At 46.4% G+C, this 19,378-nt stretch overlaps 1 protein-coding gene across 2 annotated transcripts in view; it reads right to left on the bottom strand.

Annotated features, from left to right (window-relative positions):
• The window catches only part of GTPBP4 (GTP binding protein 4), a 37,636-nt gene that overhangs the window by 11,564 nt on the left and 6,694 nt on the right, over nucleotides 1–19,378 (bottom strand). Inside the window, exons 2-9 of one of the 2 annotated variants that reach the window (XM_003827759.6) lie at nucleotides 15,703–15,873; nucleotides 12,333–12,436; nucleotides 12,120–12,256; nucleotides 11,054–11,154; nucleotides 7,815–7,907; nucleotides 6,043–6,234; nucleotides 5,898–5,963; nucleotides 1,002–1,091 (exon numbers count right to left, since the gene is read on the bottom strand). In XM_003827759.6, coding sequence (XP_003827807.2) covers nucleotides 1,002–1,091; nucleotides 5,898–5,963; nucleotides 6,043–6,234; nucleotides 7,815–7,907; nucleotides 11,054–11,154; nucleotides 12,120–12,256; nucleotides 12,333–12,436; nucleotides 15,703–15,873 — 954 coding nt within the window. The remainder of the gene's footprint in view (nucleotides 1–1,001; nucleotides 1,092–5,897; nucleotides 5,964–6,042; nucleotides 6,235–7,814; nucleotides 7,908–11,053; nucleotides 11,155–12,119; nucleotides 12,257–12,332; nucleotides 12,437–15,702; nucleotides 15,874–19,378) is intronic. The other variant, XM_008953089.6, reaches the window with a different exon arrangement.

The following is a 19,378-nucleotide window of genomic DNA, read 5'->3' as shown; positions in this document are numbered from 1 at the left end:
CCCACCACAGTGACCCTCTGCACAGACACACGGTGCCCTCCAACTGCCCTTCACGAACTGGAGGCAATGTTGCCCCTCAGGACTCTAACCAAGCAATAAATCCCTGAGTGCAACCATGGCATCAGGAGTGCCATCTTTTTAAATCCTGAATGCGACCATGGCATCAGGAGTGGTATCTTTTTAAATCCCTGAGTGCGACCATGGTATCAGGAGCACCATCTTTTTTAATCCTGAGTGCGACCATGGCATCAGGAGTGCTATCTTTTTTTTGAGATGGTATCTCGCTCTTGCTGCCCAGGCTGTAGTGCAGTGACACGATCTCAGCTCACCGCAACCTCCGCCTCCCAGGTTCAAACGATTCTCCTGCCTCAGCCTCACGAGTAGCTGGGATTATAGGCATGCGCTACCACGCCCGGCTAATTTTGTATTTTTAGGAGAGACAGAGTTTCACCACGTTGGCCAGGCTGGTCTCGAACTCCTGACCTTGGGTGATCTACCCGCCTCAGCCTCCCAAAGTGCTGGGATTACAGGCGTGAGCCACTGCGCCTGGCCAGAAATGTCCTTTTATTTGAGATAAAAACAACATGAAATACAAAGTAATTAGGACAGCATGTGAAATCCAGCAGCGGACTGCCTCCTGCAAAAGCTGTTCTGCTTTTCAGACTTTTCTCCCTTCTACTTCGAACAGATTCCATAAAAATAATTTTCACTGTACTTGCTACCGAAATATTAAAAGGCCAGAGACAACAGCTGCTTTAGGGTAAAGTTGTTTAGGGTGAGAAGAGCAAAGCATCCCCTCACACCCCACTGTCCACTGGGGGCAAAGTGGGTCTTAGAAGGGTCTGTCTTCATGCCCCGCTCTCGCACGCCACCCGCCTCGCTACTGCGAGGGCTCCAAGTGTTAATAATGTCTAGAAAGAAAACTGTTTTCTCCCCACGACTGACTTGAATCAAACAAGAGACAATAAAAAGACTGATACCTGACTTAAGGCAGCACTGACCTCTGTTTTAACTTTAATAACACCTTCCTCAGTCAGGGTGCTGGTCTCTATTACAGGGAATCCTTCAGACTGCAGATCTGTAAATATTTTCTGGGAATGCAAAGAAAAAATGAGAGATGTATTATTCATTTCCAGTTCCCTATGGAACAAACTGTACAGTTCTGCAAATGGAGGTTGCAAATGTGAACATCTGTGGTTGTTTCAAAGTCTTAAAAAACAGACATATCCTAAAAACAGTTATTTTCTTCATATTCTTCTATGATCAAGAAAACACAAATGACATCAAAAAGATGGCCGACTAGTAGCCCCTCACATCTGTCCCCCACAACAAAGGCAATCAGAATAACGAACAACTACATGTTAATAACTGAGGGGGAGCTCCAGAGGGCATCACAGGAGTAACCGGCACCCTGGGGAGCAGAAAAACACAAGACGATGAAATACAGCCCAAAGAAAACACCAGGGGCTGGGCGCGGTGACTCACGCCTGTAATCCCAGCCTTTGGGAGGCCGAGGCGGGTGGAGCATGAGGTCAGGAGGTCAAGGTCATCCTGGCTAACATGGTGAAACCCCGTCTCTACTAAAAATATAAAAAATTAGCCGGGCGTGGTGGCGGGCGCCTGTAGTCCCAGCTACTCGGGAGGCTGAGGCAGGAGAATGGCGTGAACCTGGGAGGTGGAGCTTGCATTGAGCAGAGATCACGCCACTGCACTCCAGCCTGGGGGACAGAGCGAGACTCTGTCTTAAAACAAACAAACAAACAAACAAACCAAAAAACCACACTGGGCCGCCAGCAACCCACCCCACAGCTGGGATGCAACGCGACCCAGGAGGAGGTTCTCCCCACGGTGAGGGGGTAACAAGAGGATGGCAGCAGCCCCGCCACCACTCTGGACACCCACAGCCTTCACCACTGGAGCCCCCTGGCATCCTCACAGCTGTGCTCCCACACAGAAGGAGCTGACACTGGGCCCTGTCTGTTGGGCCCATGGGGCGGCTATGCTCCGTCATCTTGGGACTGGAACTGCGGCTGGAGTATGTCTTGCTCAGGGGAAAGTGGCCACAGCTCCCCTTCATCCCTGAGGCTAAACTGCCTCCAAACTACCCAAACCTGGTGGCCCAACATCCCCAAGCCAGCTGCGAGCAGCTGCTACCCCTTCCCAGCAGGGCTTGGTGGAGGTGGAGCCCCTCTACTAGCCCTTGCTCTAGCACCCAACGGTACCCTGCCTCCTGGTAAATAGCACCGTGGCCTCTCAGGGCATGTTGTCTCCCTGCTGCCTGAGCTGAAGCAGTGCCCTGCTTCCTGGGAAATGCCCAGAATGGTCACATATCCCAGCGTCTATGCTGAAGAGGTACCTTGTATCCCAGGGCAACGGTGCCTGGGCCGCCCAGAAGAGTCACAACCCTCAGGCCCAGGCTGACCAGCCACACACCATGGGGAGGAGCTGACATTGTACTCCACACCCCAGGGAAACAGGGCAGGGGCTGAGCCGAGGCACCTGCCCCACCACGCAAACAGCTCCAGCACCTGCTCCCTGGAGCTGGACTAACCCTACATTCTGAGCTGCAGAGTCACCACTCTTTCCATGAAATGGAGTCACTGCTGTCCTCCTCCCTGTCCTCTAGGGCCCAAATGACAGCTGGACTAGTCCATTCTGGGGTCCTTGCTGCCACCTCACCTAGCATCAGAGAGTCTGGGATACTGCTGGGCCCCACCATCCCAGGGTCCAGAGTTCCCCTCGAGCTGACACTAAGCCCTCCCTACTGGCTCAGGTTTCTGAAGTACAGCTCTACCCTGCTTCCCAGGCTCAAACCTCCAGAGTGCATCTTCCCTGGAGTCAGGGCCAGGACTGTGCCCTGACCCCACGGGTGGAGTCACAGCTACAGCCTTGCCCTGTGGGCTTAAGCTGCTAGGGGTGCTTCAGGATCAGAGATCCACCACAGAGAGCAAACCTGCACCCCAAGGCCAGGCCATGATAGGCACACAAGACCCTAAGGCTAGGACCCCAGTCCCACAGCTACCCTGAGTACCTGTAGCTGAAACCCAGCACTGTGGCAGCTGCTTGCAGACCATGTCAGACCTGACACCAAGAAAGATCCCCTCAGATAAGTCCCCCATTGCGGGAAAAACAAGAATAGCAGGACCCCAAAAGCCCCTGACACCAAGGACATTAAAAACATACACCACCGCTGGCACAAACTTCCAGAGCTGAGGCCACTGAGCCACCCAGTTATTGCCAACATTTCATGGAGGTGAGGAAGCTGCACAGAAACAATGTCACTGCTCCTATCCAGAAAGTCACGGTTCCCTTCCCAAATGGCACAGTAAAACCCAAGTGAGGTAAAAGTCTCTCCATGAAAGCCACTCTAGAAGAAAGTATAAAAGAGGCTCCTGTTCTATCAGATGCAGAGACATCAATGCAGGCACACAAGAAACATGAAAAAGCAGGGAAATAAGAAATCATGAAAGGAATATTAACTCTCTAGGAACAGACTCTAATGAAAAGGAAATCAATGAATTGCCAGAAAGAGAATTCAAAACAATAATTTTTTTGAAGGAAACTCAATGAGAAACAAAATACAGATAGATAATTCAACAAAATCAGGAAAACAATTTCATGATATGAACAAGAACTTAAACTGAGACAGAAATTGTAAAAAAGAGTCAAACAGAAATCCTGTAGCTGAAGAATTCAATGGATGAGATAATACAATAGACAGTTTTAACAACACACTGGATGAAGCAGAAAAAAATCTCTGTCATTTGAAACTACCTAGTCAGAGAGAAAAAAAGCAAGAAGAATGAAAAAGAATGAAGGAAGCCTATAAGATTTACGGGACAACATTAAGTTAATACATGCTGGCATTATGGGAGTTCAAGAAGGAGAAGAGAAGGGAAAAGGCTTAGTAACCTATTTAATGAGATAGCTGAAAACTTTCCAAGACTGGGGAGAGGTATAGACATCTAAAACCAGGAAGTTCAAGGATTCCCAAATAGAGTCAGCCCAGAAAGGTCTTCCCCAAGGCACATTATAGCCAAACTGCCAAAAGTCAAATAGAAAGGAAATTCTAAAAACAGCTGGAGAAAAGCTTGAAGTCACATATAAGAAAATCCCCATTAGACTAACAGCAGATTTCTTTGCAGAAACCTTGCACGCCAGGAGAGAATGGGATGATATATATTCAAAGTGTTGAAGAAAAAAAAGAAGACTGCCAGCCAACTATATTACATCCAGCAAAGCTATCCTTCAGAAATAAGGGAGAAATAAATTCTTTCCGAGAAAAGCAAAAACAGAGAATTCGTCACTACTAGACCAGCCTTACAAGATATACTTAAGAAAGTCCTACATCTGGAAGCGAAGACAATAATCACTATCATGAAAACATGAAAAAGTATCCAAGAAATTCACTTAACCTGTAAAGACATTAAGACACACATAGACTGAAAACGAAGAGATGCAAAAAGATATTCTACACAGATGGAAACTAAAAGCAAGTAGGAATAGCTATACTTCTATCAGATAAAGCAGATTTTAAGTCAAAAACAATAAAAAGAGACAAGAGGGTCATTATATAATAATAAAAGGGGTCAATAATATTTGGGGACATCAACATCAGACTTGCAACATTAGACAGATCCTAGGCAAAAAAGAATCAACAAATACTGGATTTAAAGTGCACTGTAGGCCAGGCGTAGTGGCTCACGCCTATAATCCCAACACTCTGGGAGGCCAAGGTGGGTGGATCACTTGAGGTCATAAATTCAAGACCACCCTGGCCGACATGGTAAAACCGTCTCTACTAAAAATACAAAAAATTAGCTCGGTGTGGTGGCACACGCCTGTAATCCCAGCTTCTCAGGAGGCTGAGGCAGGAGAATCACTTGAACCTCAGAGGTGGAGGCTGCAGTGAGCCGAGACCGTGCCACTGCACTCCAGCCTCAGTGACAGAGCGAGACTCCATCTCAAAAAAAAAAATCAAAAAAAAAAAAAAAAGTGCACTGTAGACCAAACATCTACAGAACATGTCATCCAACCGCTGCATAATACACATTCCTCTCCTCAGTCCATGAAACATTCTCCAGGATAGACCATGTTAGGCCACAAAACAAATCTCATCAATTTTTAAAAATTGCCAAGTATCTTTTCAGACCACAGTGGAATAAAACTAGAAATCAATACCAAGAGAAACTTTCAAAACTGTTAAAAAAAAGAAAAAAAAAAAAAAAGCACCCATGGCAATTATAAACATGTCCCAGAATGACCAATGGATCAATGAGGAAATTAAGGAAGAAATTAAGAAGGTGATGCTGACATTGCTGGGCCAGGACCACAATTTGAAAGCCACTCCACCAGTGCATGCTTCTAAAAGCATTTATCGTGAAGGATGCCTATTAAAAAGCCTGTAGGATTCAATTAGTTTGAAAAATTCTGTGCAACAATACTGCCTGCCTCTTGGAGAAAGCTAGCAGGCACGTCTCACTCATAGATCCAGATCCAGAAAGCCCAAATTCCAAGATCCTCCTTCTCCTTCACTCAATCATTAGTCTCCAAACTCATTTAATCACAGAACCTGTTTTATGAAGTAACACCTGTGAGCACCCTTCTCCAACAGTTCTGTCCTAAGTAATCACATTTTCCAAAAGTCCAATCCATTAAATACAGATGCTTCTACACACTCAAGAACAAAGAATCCAGAAACTTATGTTTTCGTTTTAGTTTGCCAATAACGAAGTTTTTATTATGTCTTTTCACTAAACCACTGAGGATATTATCTCAACTATAAAATACAATTGTGGACTAGTATTGCTAAAATTCCTTCATCTAAACTTTGGTTGTCTGAGATGAGAATTCAGAATTGGTAAGTAAGAAATATTCAAAATATTAACATGATTTACCTGATCATCTTCAGAAAGTTCAGCTATTCTCTTCACATCACATTTGTTGGCTACAACTATGAGAGGCTAGGCAAGGAAGAAAAATAATGAAATCATTATTCTCGTACTGCAGGATATGAAGCAAAACATGAGTGACCACACGCACCTTGTTGATGAAGAGAGGTCTGATGTTCTGGAAGAGTTCTAGCTGCTCCCTCAGCCCATGCCCACACTGCTCAGACAAATCCATCACATACAGGACCGCAGCACGGAGGTGGGCCAGGGCAGTGATGGCCTGCATCTCGATGGTGTTCCTATCCTCCAGAGGGTGGTCCAGGATCCCAGGAGTGTCTACAACCTAACACAGCCAGACCTTGTCACTGAAAGCACACTCACCCACAAGCTTCTTGTCCAGCACATCCCAGAAGTCACTCACACACACCCAACCAGACCTAACAATCTTACAGGAGAATTGTAGTAAAAAAAAAAAAAAAAAAAGTAGGGCTGGGTGCGGTGGCTCACACCTGTAATCCCAGCACTCTGGGAGGCCGAGGCGGGTGGATCACGAGGTCAGGAGATCGAGACCATCCTGGCTCACACGGCAAAACCCCATTTCTACTAAAAGTACAAAAAATTAGCTGGGCGTGGTGGCGGGCACCTGTAGTCCCAGCTACTTGGGAGGCTGAGGTAGGAGAATGGCTTGAACCAGGGAGGCGGAGCTTGCAGTGAGCCAAGATAGCGCCACTGCACTCCAGCCTGGGTGACAGAGACTCCATCTCAAAAAAAAAAAAAAAAAAGTAGGTCTCTCAAACTGAATACCACAAAATAAAGCAGTGACAGAAAAGTACATACTATTTAAACATCAAAAAAGGGAGGAGGAACCCTGTAGAGCTCAAAGAAATGCTAGCCATGATGTTGAGAGAAATGACCCCTCTTTTTACCAGCGACATCATAAAACACAAAAACTGGGATAACTGAGAACCCTCCCATGTCTTAGGAATTACTTTCTTCACAATTTATAAAATTAGACTGTGGAAACATTGCTTCTTGCTTTGTATTTATTTATTTATTTTGAGACAGAGTTTCGCTCCTGTCGCCCAGGCTGGAGTGCAATGGCACAATCTTGGCTCACTGCAACCCCTGCCTTCCGGGTTCAAGCGATTCTCCAGCCTCAGCCTTCCAAGTAGCTGGGATTACAGGCACCCACCACCACGTCCAGCTAATTTTTGTATTTTTAGTAGAGATGGGGTTTCGCCATGTTGGCCAGGCCAATCTCGAACTTCTGACCTCAGGTTAGCTGCCTGCCCTTGGCCTCCAAAAGTGTTGGGATTACAGGCGTGAACCACTGTGCCCAGTCTGCTTCACGCTTTTAAACTGTATATATGCCATTTCTGATAACAGAGTTAGAAATGACACAAAGATAATTTCATTTGATGTTAACAAAATGCAGAAATCCACACTGGCAGCTGGCTGCCTCCCCTGAATTATATCAGAGACATGCGACCTGTTCTTATGCATCCCCAGAGCTCAGACGAGTTTTCTTTATGATGATGGAGAAATTTCAAGTTCTTGATAAACCAAGATATTTGTTCTGTTTAAAGACAAGACTCTTGCCAGGTGCAGTGTGACTCACACCTGTAATCCTAGCACTTTGGGAGGCCAAGGCGGGCAGATCACCTGAAGTCAGGAGTTCAAGACCAGCCTGGCCAATGTGGTGAAACCCCCTCTCTACTAAAAAAACACAAAAATTGGCCGGTCGTGGTGGTGCGCACCTGTAATCCCTGCTACTCGAAAGGCTGAGGCAGGAGAATCACTTGAACCTGGGAGGTGAAGGTTGCAGTGGACTGAGATCATGCCACTGCACTCCAGCCTGGGCAACAAGAGTGAAACTCCAACTCAAAATAAATAAATAAATAAAAATAAAGACAAGACTCTCACCTGCCAACGTAGATACTTATAATCCATGTGCCCAACAAACAGAGACTTGGTTGTGAACGCATAGGGCTGGACATCCACGTCTGCTCTCGTCACCTGGAACAAGTGAGAACTTTCAGAATCACCTCATTTCCTCTGTGTACACGTGGGATCTGTGTGTTTTAACAAGACTGATTTTGGGCAGGAAAAAACCATAGAAGAAACCTCACACGATAAAACTGCATCGAACAGGAGCCTGGTACCTCTCCCTTTGCACCACCAGGCCAAGGACTGGGGTACTAGGACAGCGTGAGGGCTGGCATTTGGAGGACAGCCACCACCTCCCCTCACCCTCCCACATCCTGCCCCACCGCCTGCAATGCCCGCAGAGCTCTTTATGATGACAGGCACGTTCTGTCTGCACTGTCCAAACCGGGCCACCAGTCACGCACTGCTAATGAACTTTCAGTATGTGGCTCATGTGACTGAGGAGTTGAAATTTTCATTTTGCTGAATTAAACTGCAATTTAAAAAGCCACCTGGTCCAGTGGCCACCAAATCGGCCACAGAGCACTGGCTCAGAGCTCAGGGCAGGTTCAGAGCTGACAAGCATTTGAAAAATCAGCAAGGACCCTGCAGAGCTTTGCTGGTCACCATGTCACAGCAACCTGTAGACAAAATAAAACTCACAAATCTATTTCAAAGCAAAAGTGATCTTAAGGTAGGGTGGAGTGGTTCACGCCTGTAATCCCAGCACTTCAGGAGGCTGAGGCAGGAGGATGGCTTGAGATCAGCCTGGGGAACGCAGTGAGACTCCATCTCCACAAAAAATAAAAAAATTAAACAGGTGCGGTGGCGTGCACCTGTGGTCCCAGCTACTTGGGTGGCTGAGGTGGGAGGACTGTTTGGGCCCGGAAGGTTGAGGCTGCAGCGAGCCATGTCTGCACCACTGCACTTCAGCCTGGGCAACAGAGTGAGACCCTGTCTCAAAAAGTTTCAACAAAAAGAAAGAAAAAAATTTTTTAATTAAAAATAAAGTGATCTTGGCACTGAGTAAGCCATAAAATTTGACAATTTTCTTGGCACATGAGCTGTTGCTGGTTGTAAATTCACATTTTAAATGTTGCTTTGCCTCTTCCTGAGTCCCAAAAACTCAGCCAAATTTTCCTGAAGCATGAAATGACCGAGTCCCTTAAATGTTACGCTTATCCTAGTCAGTGAGCTCACCCAGAGAAAGAGCGACTTGGCACCGTCCCTCTACTAGACCACATACGATTTCATGTGAAAGCTGACACAGCAACCAAGGTAACAGATCACTCAGATGCAGATGCAGATGCAGACGGGAAGACCCCAGCTGGGTGAGTGTCACCTGCCACCGAAGCCCCGCTGGCATAGCCGCTCCAGGACAGGCCAACAACACCCAAGAAAACCTCCCCAGTTGTCAACAAAAATGCACTTACGTGTCTCCAATTCCTTAGAAATTATAGGACACACACAAGAACAAAAAGTAATGGCTTCTGTAATAGTAATATAAATGTAGATACAGACAAAGTCAATCCTTACAAGAGGAGCTTGGCGTGCTCAGGCACCAGGAACTCCTGCAGACTAGGGCAGTGTTTACTCAAGGACCAACTCGGAGGCCGAAATTATTACCAAGGCCATCCTGAATCCCACGCAGTCAGAATACAGTAACACTGACCCACAAGGCCGTCCTGAATCCCACGCCGTCAGAATACAGTAACACTGACCCACAAGGCCGTCCTGAATCCCACGCAGTCAGAATACAGTAACACTGACCAACAAGGCCGTCCTGAATCCCACACCCTCAGAATACAGTAACACCGACCTACAAGGCCGTCCTGAATCCCACACCCTCAGAATACAGTAACACCGACCTACAAGGCCGTCCTGACTCCCACGCCCTCAGAATACAGTAACACCGACCTACAAGGCCGTCCTGAATCCCACGCCCTCAGAATACAGTAACACCGACCTACAAGGCCGTCCTGAATCCCACGCCCTCAGAATACAGTAACACCGACCTACAAGGCCGTCCTGAATCCCACGCCGTCAGAATACAGTAACACCGACCCACAAGGCCGTCCTGAATCCCACGCCGTCAGAATACAGTAACACTGACCCACAAGGCCGTCCTGAATCCCACGCAGTCAGAATACAGTAACACTGACCCACAAGGCCGTCCTGAATCCCACGCAGTCAGAATACAGTAACACTGACCAACAAGGCCGTCCTGAATCCCACACCCTCAGAATACAGTAACACTGACCCACAAGGCCGTCCTGAATCCCACGCCCTCAGAATACAGTAACACTGACCTACAAGGCCGTCCTGAATCCCACGCCCTCAGAATACAGTAACACTGACCAACAAGGCCGTCCTGAATCCCACGCCCTCAGAATACAGTAACACTGACCTACAAGGCCGTCCTGAATCCCACGCCCTCAGAATACAGTAACACTGACCAACAAGGCCGTCCTGAATCCCACGCCCTCAGAATACAGTAACACTGACCTACAAGGCCGTCCTGAATCCCACGCCCTCAGAATACAGTAACGCTGACCTACAAGGCCGTCCTGAATCCCACGCCCTCAGAATACAGTAACGCTGACCTACAAGGCCGTCCTGAATCCCACGCCCTCAGAATACAGTAACGCTGACCTACAAGGCCGTCCTGAATCCCACGCCCTCAGAATACAGTAACGCTGACCTACAAGGCCGTCCTGAATCCCACGCCCTCAGAATACAGTAACACTGACCCACAAGGCCGTCCTGAATCCCACGCAGTCAGAATACAGTAACACTGACCCACAAAGCCGTCCTGAATCCCACGCCGTCAGAATACAGTAACACTGACCTACAAGGCCGTCCTGAATCCCACGCCCTCAGAATACAGTAACACTGACCTACAAGGCCGTCCTGAATCCCACGCCCTCAGAATACAGTAACACTGACCAACAAGGCCGTCCTGAATCCCACGCCCTCAGAATACAGTAACACTGACCTACAAGGCCGTCCTGAATCCCACGCCCTCAGAATACAGTAACACTGACCTACAAGGCCATCCTGAATCCCACGCCCTCAGAATCCAGTAACACTGACCTACAAGGCTGTCCTGAATCCCACGCAGTCAGAATACAGTAACACTGACCCACAAGGCCATCCTGAATCCCACGCCCTCAGAATACAGTAACACTGACGTAAAATAGTCAGATGATTTGCTTTACGATAAAAACCAGACCAACCTTGTTGATGAAGCTGGACTTCCCAACATTTGGGTACCCACACAAAAGCAGGGTCCTGGTATTCGGATCAATGGTTGGCAAACGGGATAAATGCTGACGCACTAGGAAAAGTTCAAATTGAAAAATTAAGAAACTCAAAGTTTAAGATTTGCTTTAAATTTTGTTTTCAACTTAGTTACAGTCCAGGCCTGTGGTGATATTAATCTTACTCCAACTTTTGTAATGCAAAATTGATGGAGAAAATAGTTGCAGAAAGTAATAGTATACACATAGTATATTCAATTGTTATTTCCCAAGTTTGGCTCTAGTAAGAATCATATTCCTCAGCCCTTCTAAGCCCATGTTTTAATTCATTAGGTGAAAGGTGGGGCCAACAGCATGTCTGGCAGTGTCCAGACAATTCTCATTAGCAAGATGACATTAGGGAACCAGTGCACTTTGAAGCCTGCAGGCCATGCCGTTTGGGCTACGACATGGGTTACTGCCATTCTGCCACCTCGTCTGTAACAAACACGGCTCCAGGGTGGCACCCCGGCCATCATGAAGACCACACAGATCTGTAGCAAAGCACCTGCAAGGCATTCAAGTATCACAAATTTTGTTAAAAATTATTTCTAAGATGCAGGAGAGAAAACAAAACCGAATGAGTCAAAATAATTTGTCATGTAAGAATACACACAATAAGCAAGTAATTGTTTCAACAGAATCCTAGTACATTAATTCAGAAAGTCCTATTAAATACAAGTATTTTTAAAAATAAAAAAGTGAATAATAAACGATGAGCCACCTTAGTTTTTATACTTTTCAGTATTTTCTCGTGACTTTTTTGTGTATGCCTTACCTATTAAATATGAAATATATAAATTTTCTTATCAGTGCTACTGATTTGTAAGTATTTATTTTCAACAAAAACCAGCCTATTACTGTTTCTCATAGGTAAGGCTAGGAAGAATAACTGACCCTGTCATCTCCAAAATACAACAAAAACAGACATCTCAAGTCCTCAACAAGGACGCATCCTCTCAGCAGGATGCTAGCACGGTTCCCGCGGATGCGTGACAAGCACCTTGCTCCAAATACTCCAAACTCTGCTTCTGCCTCTTGATCACTGTGCACATCCGTCCCAGGGCCGCACGCTTCAGCTGTTTGCAGCGGTAGAGAGAGTCGCCATACTTCATCAGTCGCACATAATCTTTAGCAACACTGTAAAAAATAAAAAATATTAGTTTTTTTTCCACTTTCGATAACTTAAAAGACACTACAGAAAAAAGTACCTTACTTGTCCACTAAATTTTTGGCAATATTTATTTGCCCCAGAGCCAACTTGTAATGATCCTTGTCGTAGAGAATATTCATCAAATCAGCATAGAACGGATGAATATCCTGTAACAAACAAACAAAAGCACACCATGGTCACTTGGGGCCAGCAGTTTTTCATCCCTACCACTTGAAGAACAATTTCTTTCCCTCTCCCTTCAAGCCTGCAGTGTCTCCTCCCCAGTTCCCTCTCCTGGCCAGGGGCCCTGTCTATTTAGTCCTCTGAGAAAACAGGCATCAGAAGGGATGCGGGTGCCAATGGTCACGGCTCCCACCCACCTCACTCTCAGTGCAGTGGTGGAGCTGTGGGACCCAGCAATGACCAGCCCCCGACCCTGCATGTACCCTTCCTGTTGCTCAGGAACTCAGCACTAGAAATTCTTCCCTCCACCTGACTATTCCCAGCAGCGTAAAAATTTGCCGTTATTTCTCAATCTTTAGGAAAAAAAATTTAAAATTCCCATAGCCCCAAAATCCTTCCAATTCCCTCTCTTTGCTCCCAAGAGACACTGTGTCTCTCCTCTCCTCCCTCTCTTGAACCCACTCTCTCCAGAATTCTGTATCCACCACTCCATCTAAATAGCCTACAAGCTCACCAAGGACCTCCCAATGACCAATTCTCAGTTTTTATCTCACAGACCTCTTGAAGCGCTGCGGGCTGGCCATGCATCCTGCCTGCGGTATTTTCCTCACAGCTTCTAGGTGGAGAGTCTGACCCCTCTAAGTCCTGTGCTGGCTAGTGCTCACAGCTCTACCCCAAACATTCATGCTCCCCACAGCACCCTTTTTCCTACATTCCCTTCCAAGGTGATCTCAGATAGATTTAAATGTCGTCTGCATTTTACTAATGCATTTTAAATCACCAGGCCAGCATCTCCTGAGATATCTCACCAGTGCATATAAACTCGACCCTTGACTACCACCTCCAATCCCATGTCCCAGTGTTCACCTCCCTACCCCGCCCCACCTCCTGGGTCTCCTGCACCTGCTGCTTCTTTGACTACAGGCCTGACACCCTCTTCCCGCACAGATACTCCCTACTCCCTTCCATGGCTTCACTGCATTCATCTGACACGCTATTTACTGTCTTTTCTCCACCAGAATGAGAGCAGGAACCTTTACCACTTCTGGATTCCTAGTGCTCAGAACAGTACCAGACAGACAATAAGCATTCAGTGAATGACAACTTAATATCTAACCATCCACTCTGAAGCTGTTCTCACATAACTAGTCCTGGCTTTAATAGGAATAATAGAATGTTAATACATTTGAACTCTCCTACCTCTGATGGTTATAACACTGAGGATGAAAAAGACAAAACTTCTTAAAAAGAACCACAAAAATCTGAAACTAAGTAGATCAAAGTATGTTGTTGGCTAAAATCAAATATTTCCTAATATCAAATCAGTTAAGAATAATCTCATTCTTGGCCAGGCACTGTGGCTTATGCCTGTAATCCCAGCACTTTGGGAGGCCGAGGCAGGCGGATTACCTGAGGTCAAGAGTTTGAGACCAGCCTGGCCAACATGGAGAAACCTCGTCTCTACTAAAAAAACACAAAAATTAGCCGGGTGTAGTGGCACATGCCTGTAATCCCAGCTACTCGGGAGGGTGACGTGGGAGAATCGCTTGAACCTGGGAGGAAGAGGTTACAGTGAGCTGAGTCACGCCATTTTACTCCAGCCTGGGCAACAGAGCAAGACTCTGTCTCAAAACAAACAAACAAAAATCTCATTCTTAAATCACATTCTTCACCCCCAGGTACTCTCTAGTACCTGACCTTTCCCAAGAAACCATTCACTCATTCAACAAACATCTACTGAGCAACTGTGTCAAATCCTAGCTAGACACAACCTAAGTGTCCGTCCTCTAGCAAGAATTCTTGTATTTTAAGCACTTCTGTATTTTAAAAATAAGCCATTATTGGACAGGTGCAGTGGCTCACACCTGTAATCCCAGCACTTTGGGAGGCCGAGGCAGGCGGATCACCTGAGGTCAGGAGTTCGAGACAAGCCTGGCCAACATGGTGAAACCCTGTCTCTACTAAAAATAAAAAAACTAGCCGGGCGTGGTGGCGGGCACCCGTAATCCCAGCTACTTGGGAGGCTGAGGCAGGAGAATCGCTTGAACCTGGGAGGTGGAGGTTGCAGTGAGCTGAGATTGCGATACTCTGGCTTAAAAAAAAAAAAGCCATTATAACTTGTTTAAATATGAAGTACTGTCACAGAAGCCAAACGTTTCTCTCTGCCTACACCTGCCTTCAGAGACTACTCTGGGGCAACAGCGGATTTAGGCTTTGAGACTATACTGCTGATCCCCACGCCCTTCACAACCTCAATTAACCTTGCAACCACATTACCCCACACGTGGTGTCATAAGGCTTTGTTAGTTTGCCAGGCAGTTTCTGCTCTTGCTTTTCTACAGCTAAAGAAACAGGCAGGCCGGGCGTGGTGGCTCACGCCTGTAATCCCAGCACTTTGGGAGGCTGAGGCAGGTAGATCATTTGAGGTCAGGAGTTCAAGACCAGCCTGGCCAACATGGTGAAACCCCGTCTCTACCGAAAATACAAAAATCAGCCAGGCGTGGTGGTATGCACCTGTAATCCCAGGTACGCGGGAGGCTGAAGCACAAGAATTGCTTGAATCCAGGAGGTCGAGACTTCAGCAGGCTGAGATCACGCCACTGCACTCCAGCCTGGGCAACAGAGTGAGACTCAGTTCTCCCCCAAAAAAAGAAAAAAAGAAACAGGCAAACTGCAATGTGCAGCAGAGAAAGGAGCTCGAGGTTTCTGGCTTCATTCAAAAGTCACAGCTCCCATGTGATCTCTTCTTGCCAAAGAAGAAAACAGTCAGTGCTGAACTGACTGTCATCAGCTGATGAAGCAACAAGATCACAAACAGTAGTGGATCTTACGCCACTGACCCAAGCTGAGACCAGAGTTAAAAAAAACCCTTGGAAAGAAGGTGGAGGAGATGAAGCCCAGACAACCAGTGAGCTGCTAGCTTCTGTGTTCATAACCCACAGCTATCATTAACATTTGGGTTGACACCTGCAAGCCCAGGGTTTACACAGAAAGCCTGAGAAGACAGCTTGGGGCCTCCTTAGATGGGGTTTGGTTGGAGGAAAGAAAGAATACTAGGGAATCAAAAGACCCAAATTCTGTTCTCACTTTTATAAATTCAACAAATTAGTTCTTTGCCACTAACTTACTGAGTAACTTAAGTCAATTATTTTGTTTCCTTTTCTGTCAAATGAGTACACCAAACTGGTTAAACACTGGTTCTCTGAAAGCTCATATTTACATAACCACAGAAGTCCCCCAAGTCACTTACATCCAATTTAGGGAAATCTGTTAGAATTTGTGAAAGTCTATCATGGTAATTCTGTTGAGTAAATTTGACTTTTCTCATGTAAAAATGTCTAATGCGATGTATTTGGTAATGTTTATGAATAACGGTTGGAGTCTTTCGTTGAGTCTTCGACAACGTGAGGTCTATAAAGTCCTGCAATTAAAGAAAATAAAACATAATTACATCAAAAGGGTCTACTTTTGAGCCATTTATTTGAAAGCTTCCTTTTTTTTTTTTTTTGAGACAGAGTCTCGCTCTGTCGCCCAGGCTGGAGTGCAGTGGCGCGATCTCGGCTCACTGCAAGCTCCGCCTCCCAGGTTCATGCCATTCTCCTGCCTCAGCCTCCGGAGTAGCTGGGACTACAGGCACGTGCCACCACACCTGGCTAATTTTTTGCATTTTTAGTAGAGGTGGGGTTTCACTATGTTAGCCAGGATGGTCTTGATATCCTGACCTCGTGATCCACCTGCCTCGGCCTCCCAAAGTGCTGGGATTACAGGCGTGAGCCACCATGCCCGGCCCTGAAACCTTCTTAAAACACTAATATCTTACAGTACTACATATTTTAAATTATAAAAATTTACTAAACATTTTATGTACAACCTTGTTCATCTTGAAACACATGGCTAAGATAAATTTTACACCATACTTTCTTGATGCTATCTTAATTTCCAAACACCTAAGAACCTTTGAAACTTAAATAATCAGAGAACTCAAACCATAAATTAGAATAGTTGAGAAAAAGAAACAATCCTCCCATTTGTTTATGCATACCTTTGACTTTGAAAGTACAAAAAATAACAGGTAAAACTAAAATCCACTGTTTATAATTTCCAAAGAGATGGAAGGGAACTATTTGAGGAGATGAAGGATTTTTGCATGAGTTACCCAGTGCAAAGAGTCAGCACTTCTCTTTAATAAGGATCCGATCCCCAGGATTCCTAAATCCAATGTATCTAGCCACACAATATTACTTGATCTTTTTTCTTGAACACTTTGATTAATTCAACAATTTGATTAACTCAATATTATTTCATACAAAGGTTGTTAGGGATACTTGGGTGCTGAAGATAATGAACAAGATACTGTCCCTTCCTTCACGGAATTCAGGGTCCAGTGACAGAAGTAAACAGGTGGGCACAACACAGTCTGCCAAGTATTGTACTATGAGAGGCACACGCAGTCTCCCCTCTGGGCCTACAAGTGAGACAAGTAAACGGGTGGTCACAACAGTCTGCCAAGTACTATGAGGGGCACACACTGTCTCCCCTCTGGGCCTACAAGTGAGACAAGTAAACGGGTGGTCACAACAGTCTGCCAAGTACTATGAGGGGCACACACGGTCTCTCCTCTGGGCCCACACAAGATCTTCTCTAGGTTCTTCTGCACCTAATGGCGTTCACAAATCCTGAAGGGGGACCAAGTCAAAGGTTACCTACTTCATAAGGTTCCCCCTGACTCTCCAACTTACCACAGCTAACCACACTCTTCTCCTCTCCCAATCCATGTGTGTCCTCCATGATAACAATGTTTTATTTCTAGTATGGTCATACAAGATGTGACTTACCCCTCCTTTTTTTTTTTTTGAGATGGGGTCTTGCTCTGTTGCCCAGGCTGGAGTGCACTGGCGCGATCTCGGCTCACTGCAAGCTCTGCCTCCTGGGTTCACACCATTCTCCTGCCTCAGCCTCCCCAGCAGCTGGGACTACAGGCGCCCACCACCACACCCGGCTAATTTTTCTGTATTTTTAGTAGAGACGGGGTTTCACCGTGTTAGCCAGGATGGTCTCGATCTCCTGACCTCGTGATTTGCCCGCCTCATCAGCCTCCCAAAGTGCTGGGATTACAGGCGTGAGCCACCGCACCCAGCCTCGACTTACCTCTCTTGAAAATGACTTCCAAAGAGGCAGGTATTTTATCTAATGCATTTTTGTAACACAGTACCCGATGCACAGGACAGGCACTCACTCAACATCTTCTAGAATGAACTGAATACCACACTTTCCTGATGTGATTTTTTTTTTTTACTTCCAATCACCAAACAATTACCATCACCCATCTTTTAGATAAGTCATCTGTTCTCTAAAAATATAAATCTCACTCCACAGAACAGAAGACGGATGGTGTACAATATATTCTACAGTTCTCCACATAAGTCAATAACATGAACAAAGTTCATATAATCCAAAGAGCAAATTCCTTCAACAAACCTGAGAGATGGTTGACCAAAAATACAAATAAGACATGACTCCTGCACTCGAAAATACTACAATCTGGCTGGGCGCAGTAGCTCATGCCTGTAATCCCAACACTTTGGGAGGCTGAGGCAAGTGGATCACTTGAGATTAGGAGTTCAAGACCAGTCTGGCCAACATGGTGAAACTCCACTTCTACTAAAAATACAAAAATTAGCCAGGCCTGGTGGCGCATGCCTGTAGTCCCAGCTACTCGGGAGGCTGAGGCAGGAAAATCACTTGAACCTGGGAGGCGGTGGCTGCAGTCAGCCAGGATCACACCACTGTGCTCCAACCTGGCCAACAGAGCGAGACTCTATCTCAAAAAGAAAGAAAGAAAATGCTACAATCGATCAAGAGATGTGCCAGAACAACTGTCAGGAAGAAATAAGAAATGGTGGACAGAAGTGGGGAAACAACTTTTGCTATGAAGGTAAAATACGAGACTCCCACAAAGCTTTCCAAGGCAAGCTCATCCCGTCCTTGAGACTTGAAGAAAAGGAGGCACTGACGAGGGGAAAACAGTCACTCTGCAGGGACTTCAGTAACTCCCTCTCGTGCAGGAGTCCCTGGGAGGCTCGAGTTGCCCGTCAATGTCTGTGTAATTGCGACCCAAATCGAATGTTCACTACATAAAAACGTGACTTCTTAAAAGTCCTAATACTAGGGCCGGGCGCGGTGGCTCACGCCTGTAATCCCAGCACTTTGGGAGGCCGGGGCGGGAGGATCACCCGGGATCAGGAGTTCGAGGCCACCTTGGCCAACGTGGTGAAACCCCGTCTCTACTAAAAATACGAAAATTAGCTGGGTGTGGTGGTGCACGACTGTAATCCCTGTTACTCGGGAGGCTGAAGCAGGAGAATCGCTTGAACGCAGGAGGTGGAGGTTGCAGTGAGCCGAGACCGCGCTCCAGCCTGGGAAACAAGAGCGAAAAACTCTGTCTCAAAAAAAAAAAAAAAAAAAGTCCTAATACTCAACACTTGTTGACTCATTCTTGCCACACCAACCAACGCTGTAAAAATTTAGTCTGGGCCTACTATGGTCTGAAAAGGAACAGGTATTCCCAAATCTAACAGTGAAAGAGAATGACTTAAAAATTATGAAACGTTAAAGCACGAGAACAACGAACCCAGGATTCCTGAGAGGGGAGGGGGCTACGCCAAACCCAGAATCCGAAGGCTCATCACGGACCACGGAACGCTTCCTCCCTCACATGTCGGGGTCCCCCTCCACTCGCCCACATCGTCACCCAGGGCCCCTCCAGGGAACCCTACTCTGGGTGTACCCCGATCTCTGGGGGCCCTCAGTCTTTGGGTGGACCACGGTCTTAGGTGGACCCCGGTCTCTGGGGGATCCGATCTCTGGTGGACCCCGGATTCTGCTGGGGGAGGGGAAATGATCCCGAGTACGCGGCCAGACGGTCG

This window comes from Pan paniscus, chromosome 8, assembly GCF_029289425.2.
Source record: "Pan paniscus chromosome 8, NHGRI_mPanPan1-v2.0_pri, whole genome shotgun sequence".
NCBI classification, from domain to species: domain Eukaryota; kingdom Metazoa; phylum Chordata; class Mammalia; order Primates; family Hominidae; genus Pan; species Pan paniscus.
The sequence above is the reverse complement of the archived record's forward strand: the minus strand, read 5'-3'. Positions and strand labels throughout refer to the sequence as shown.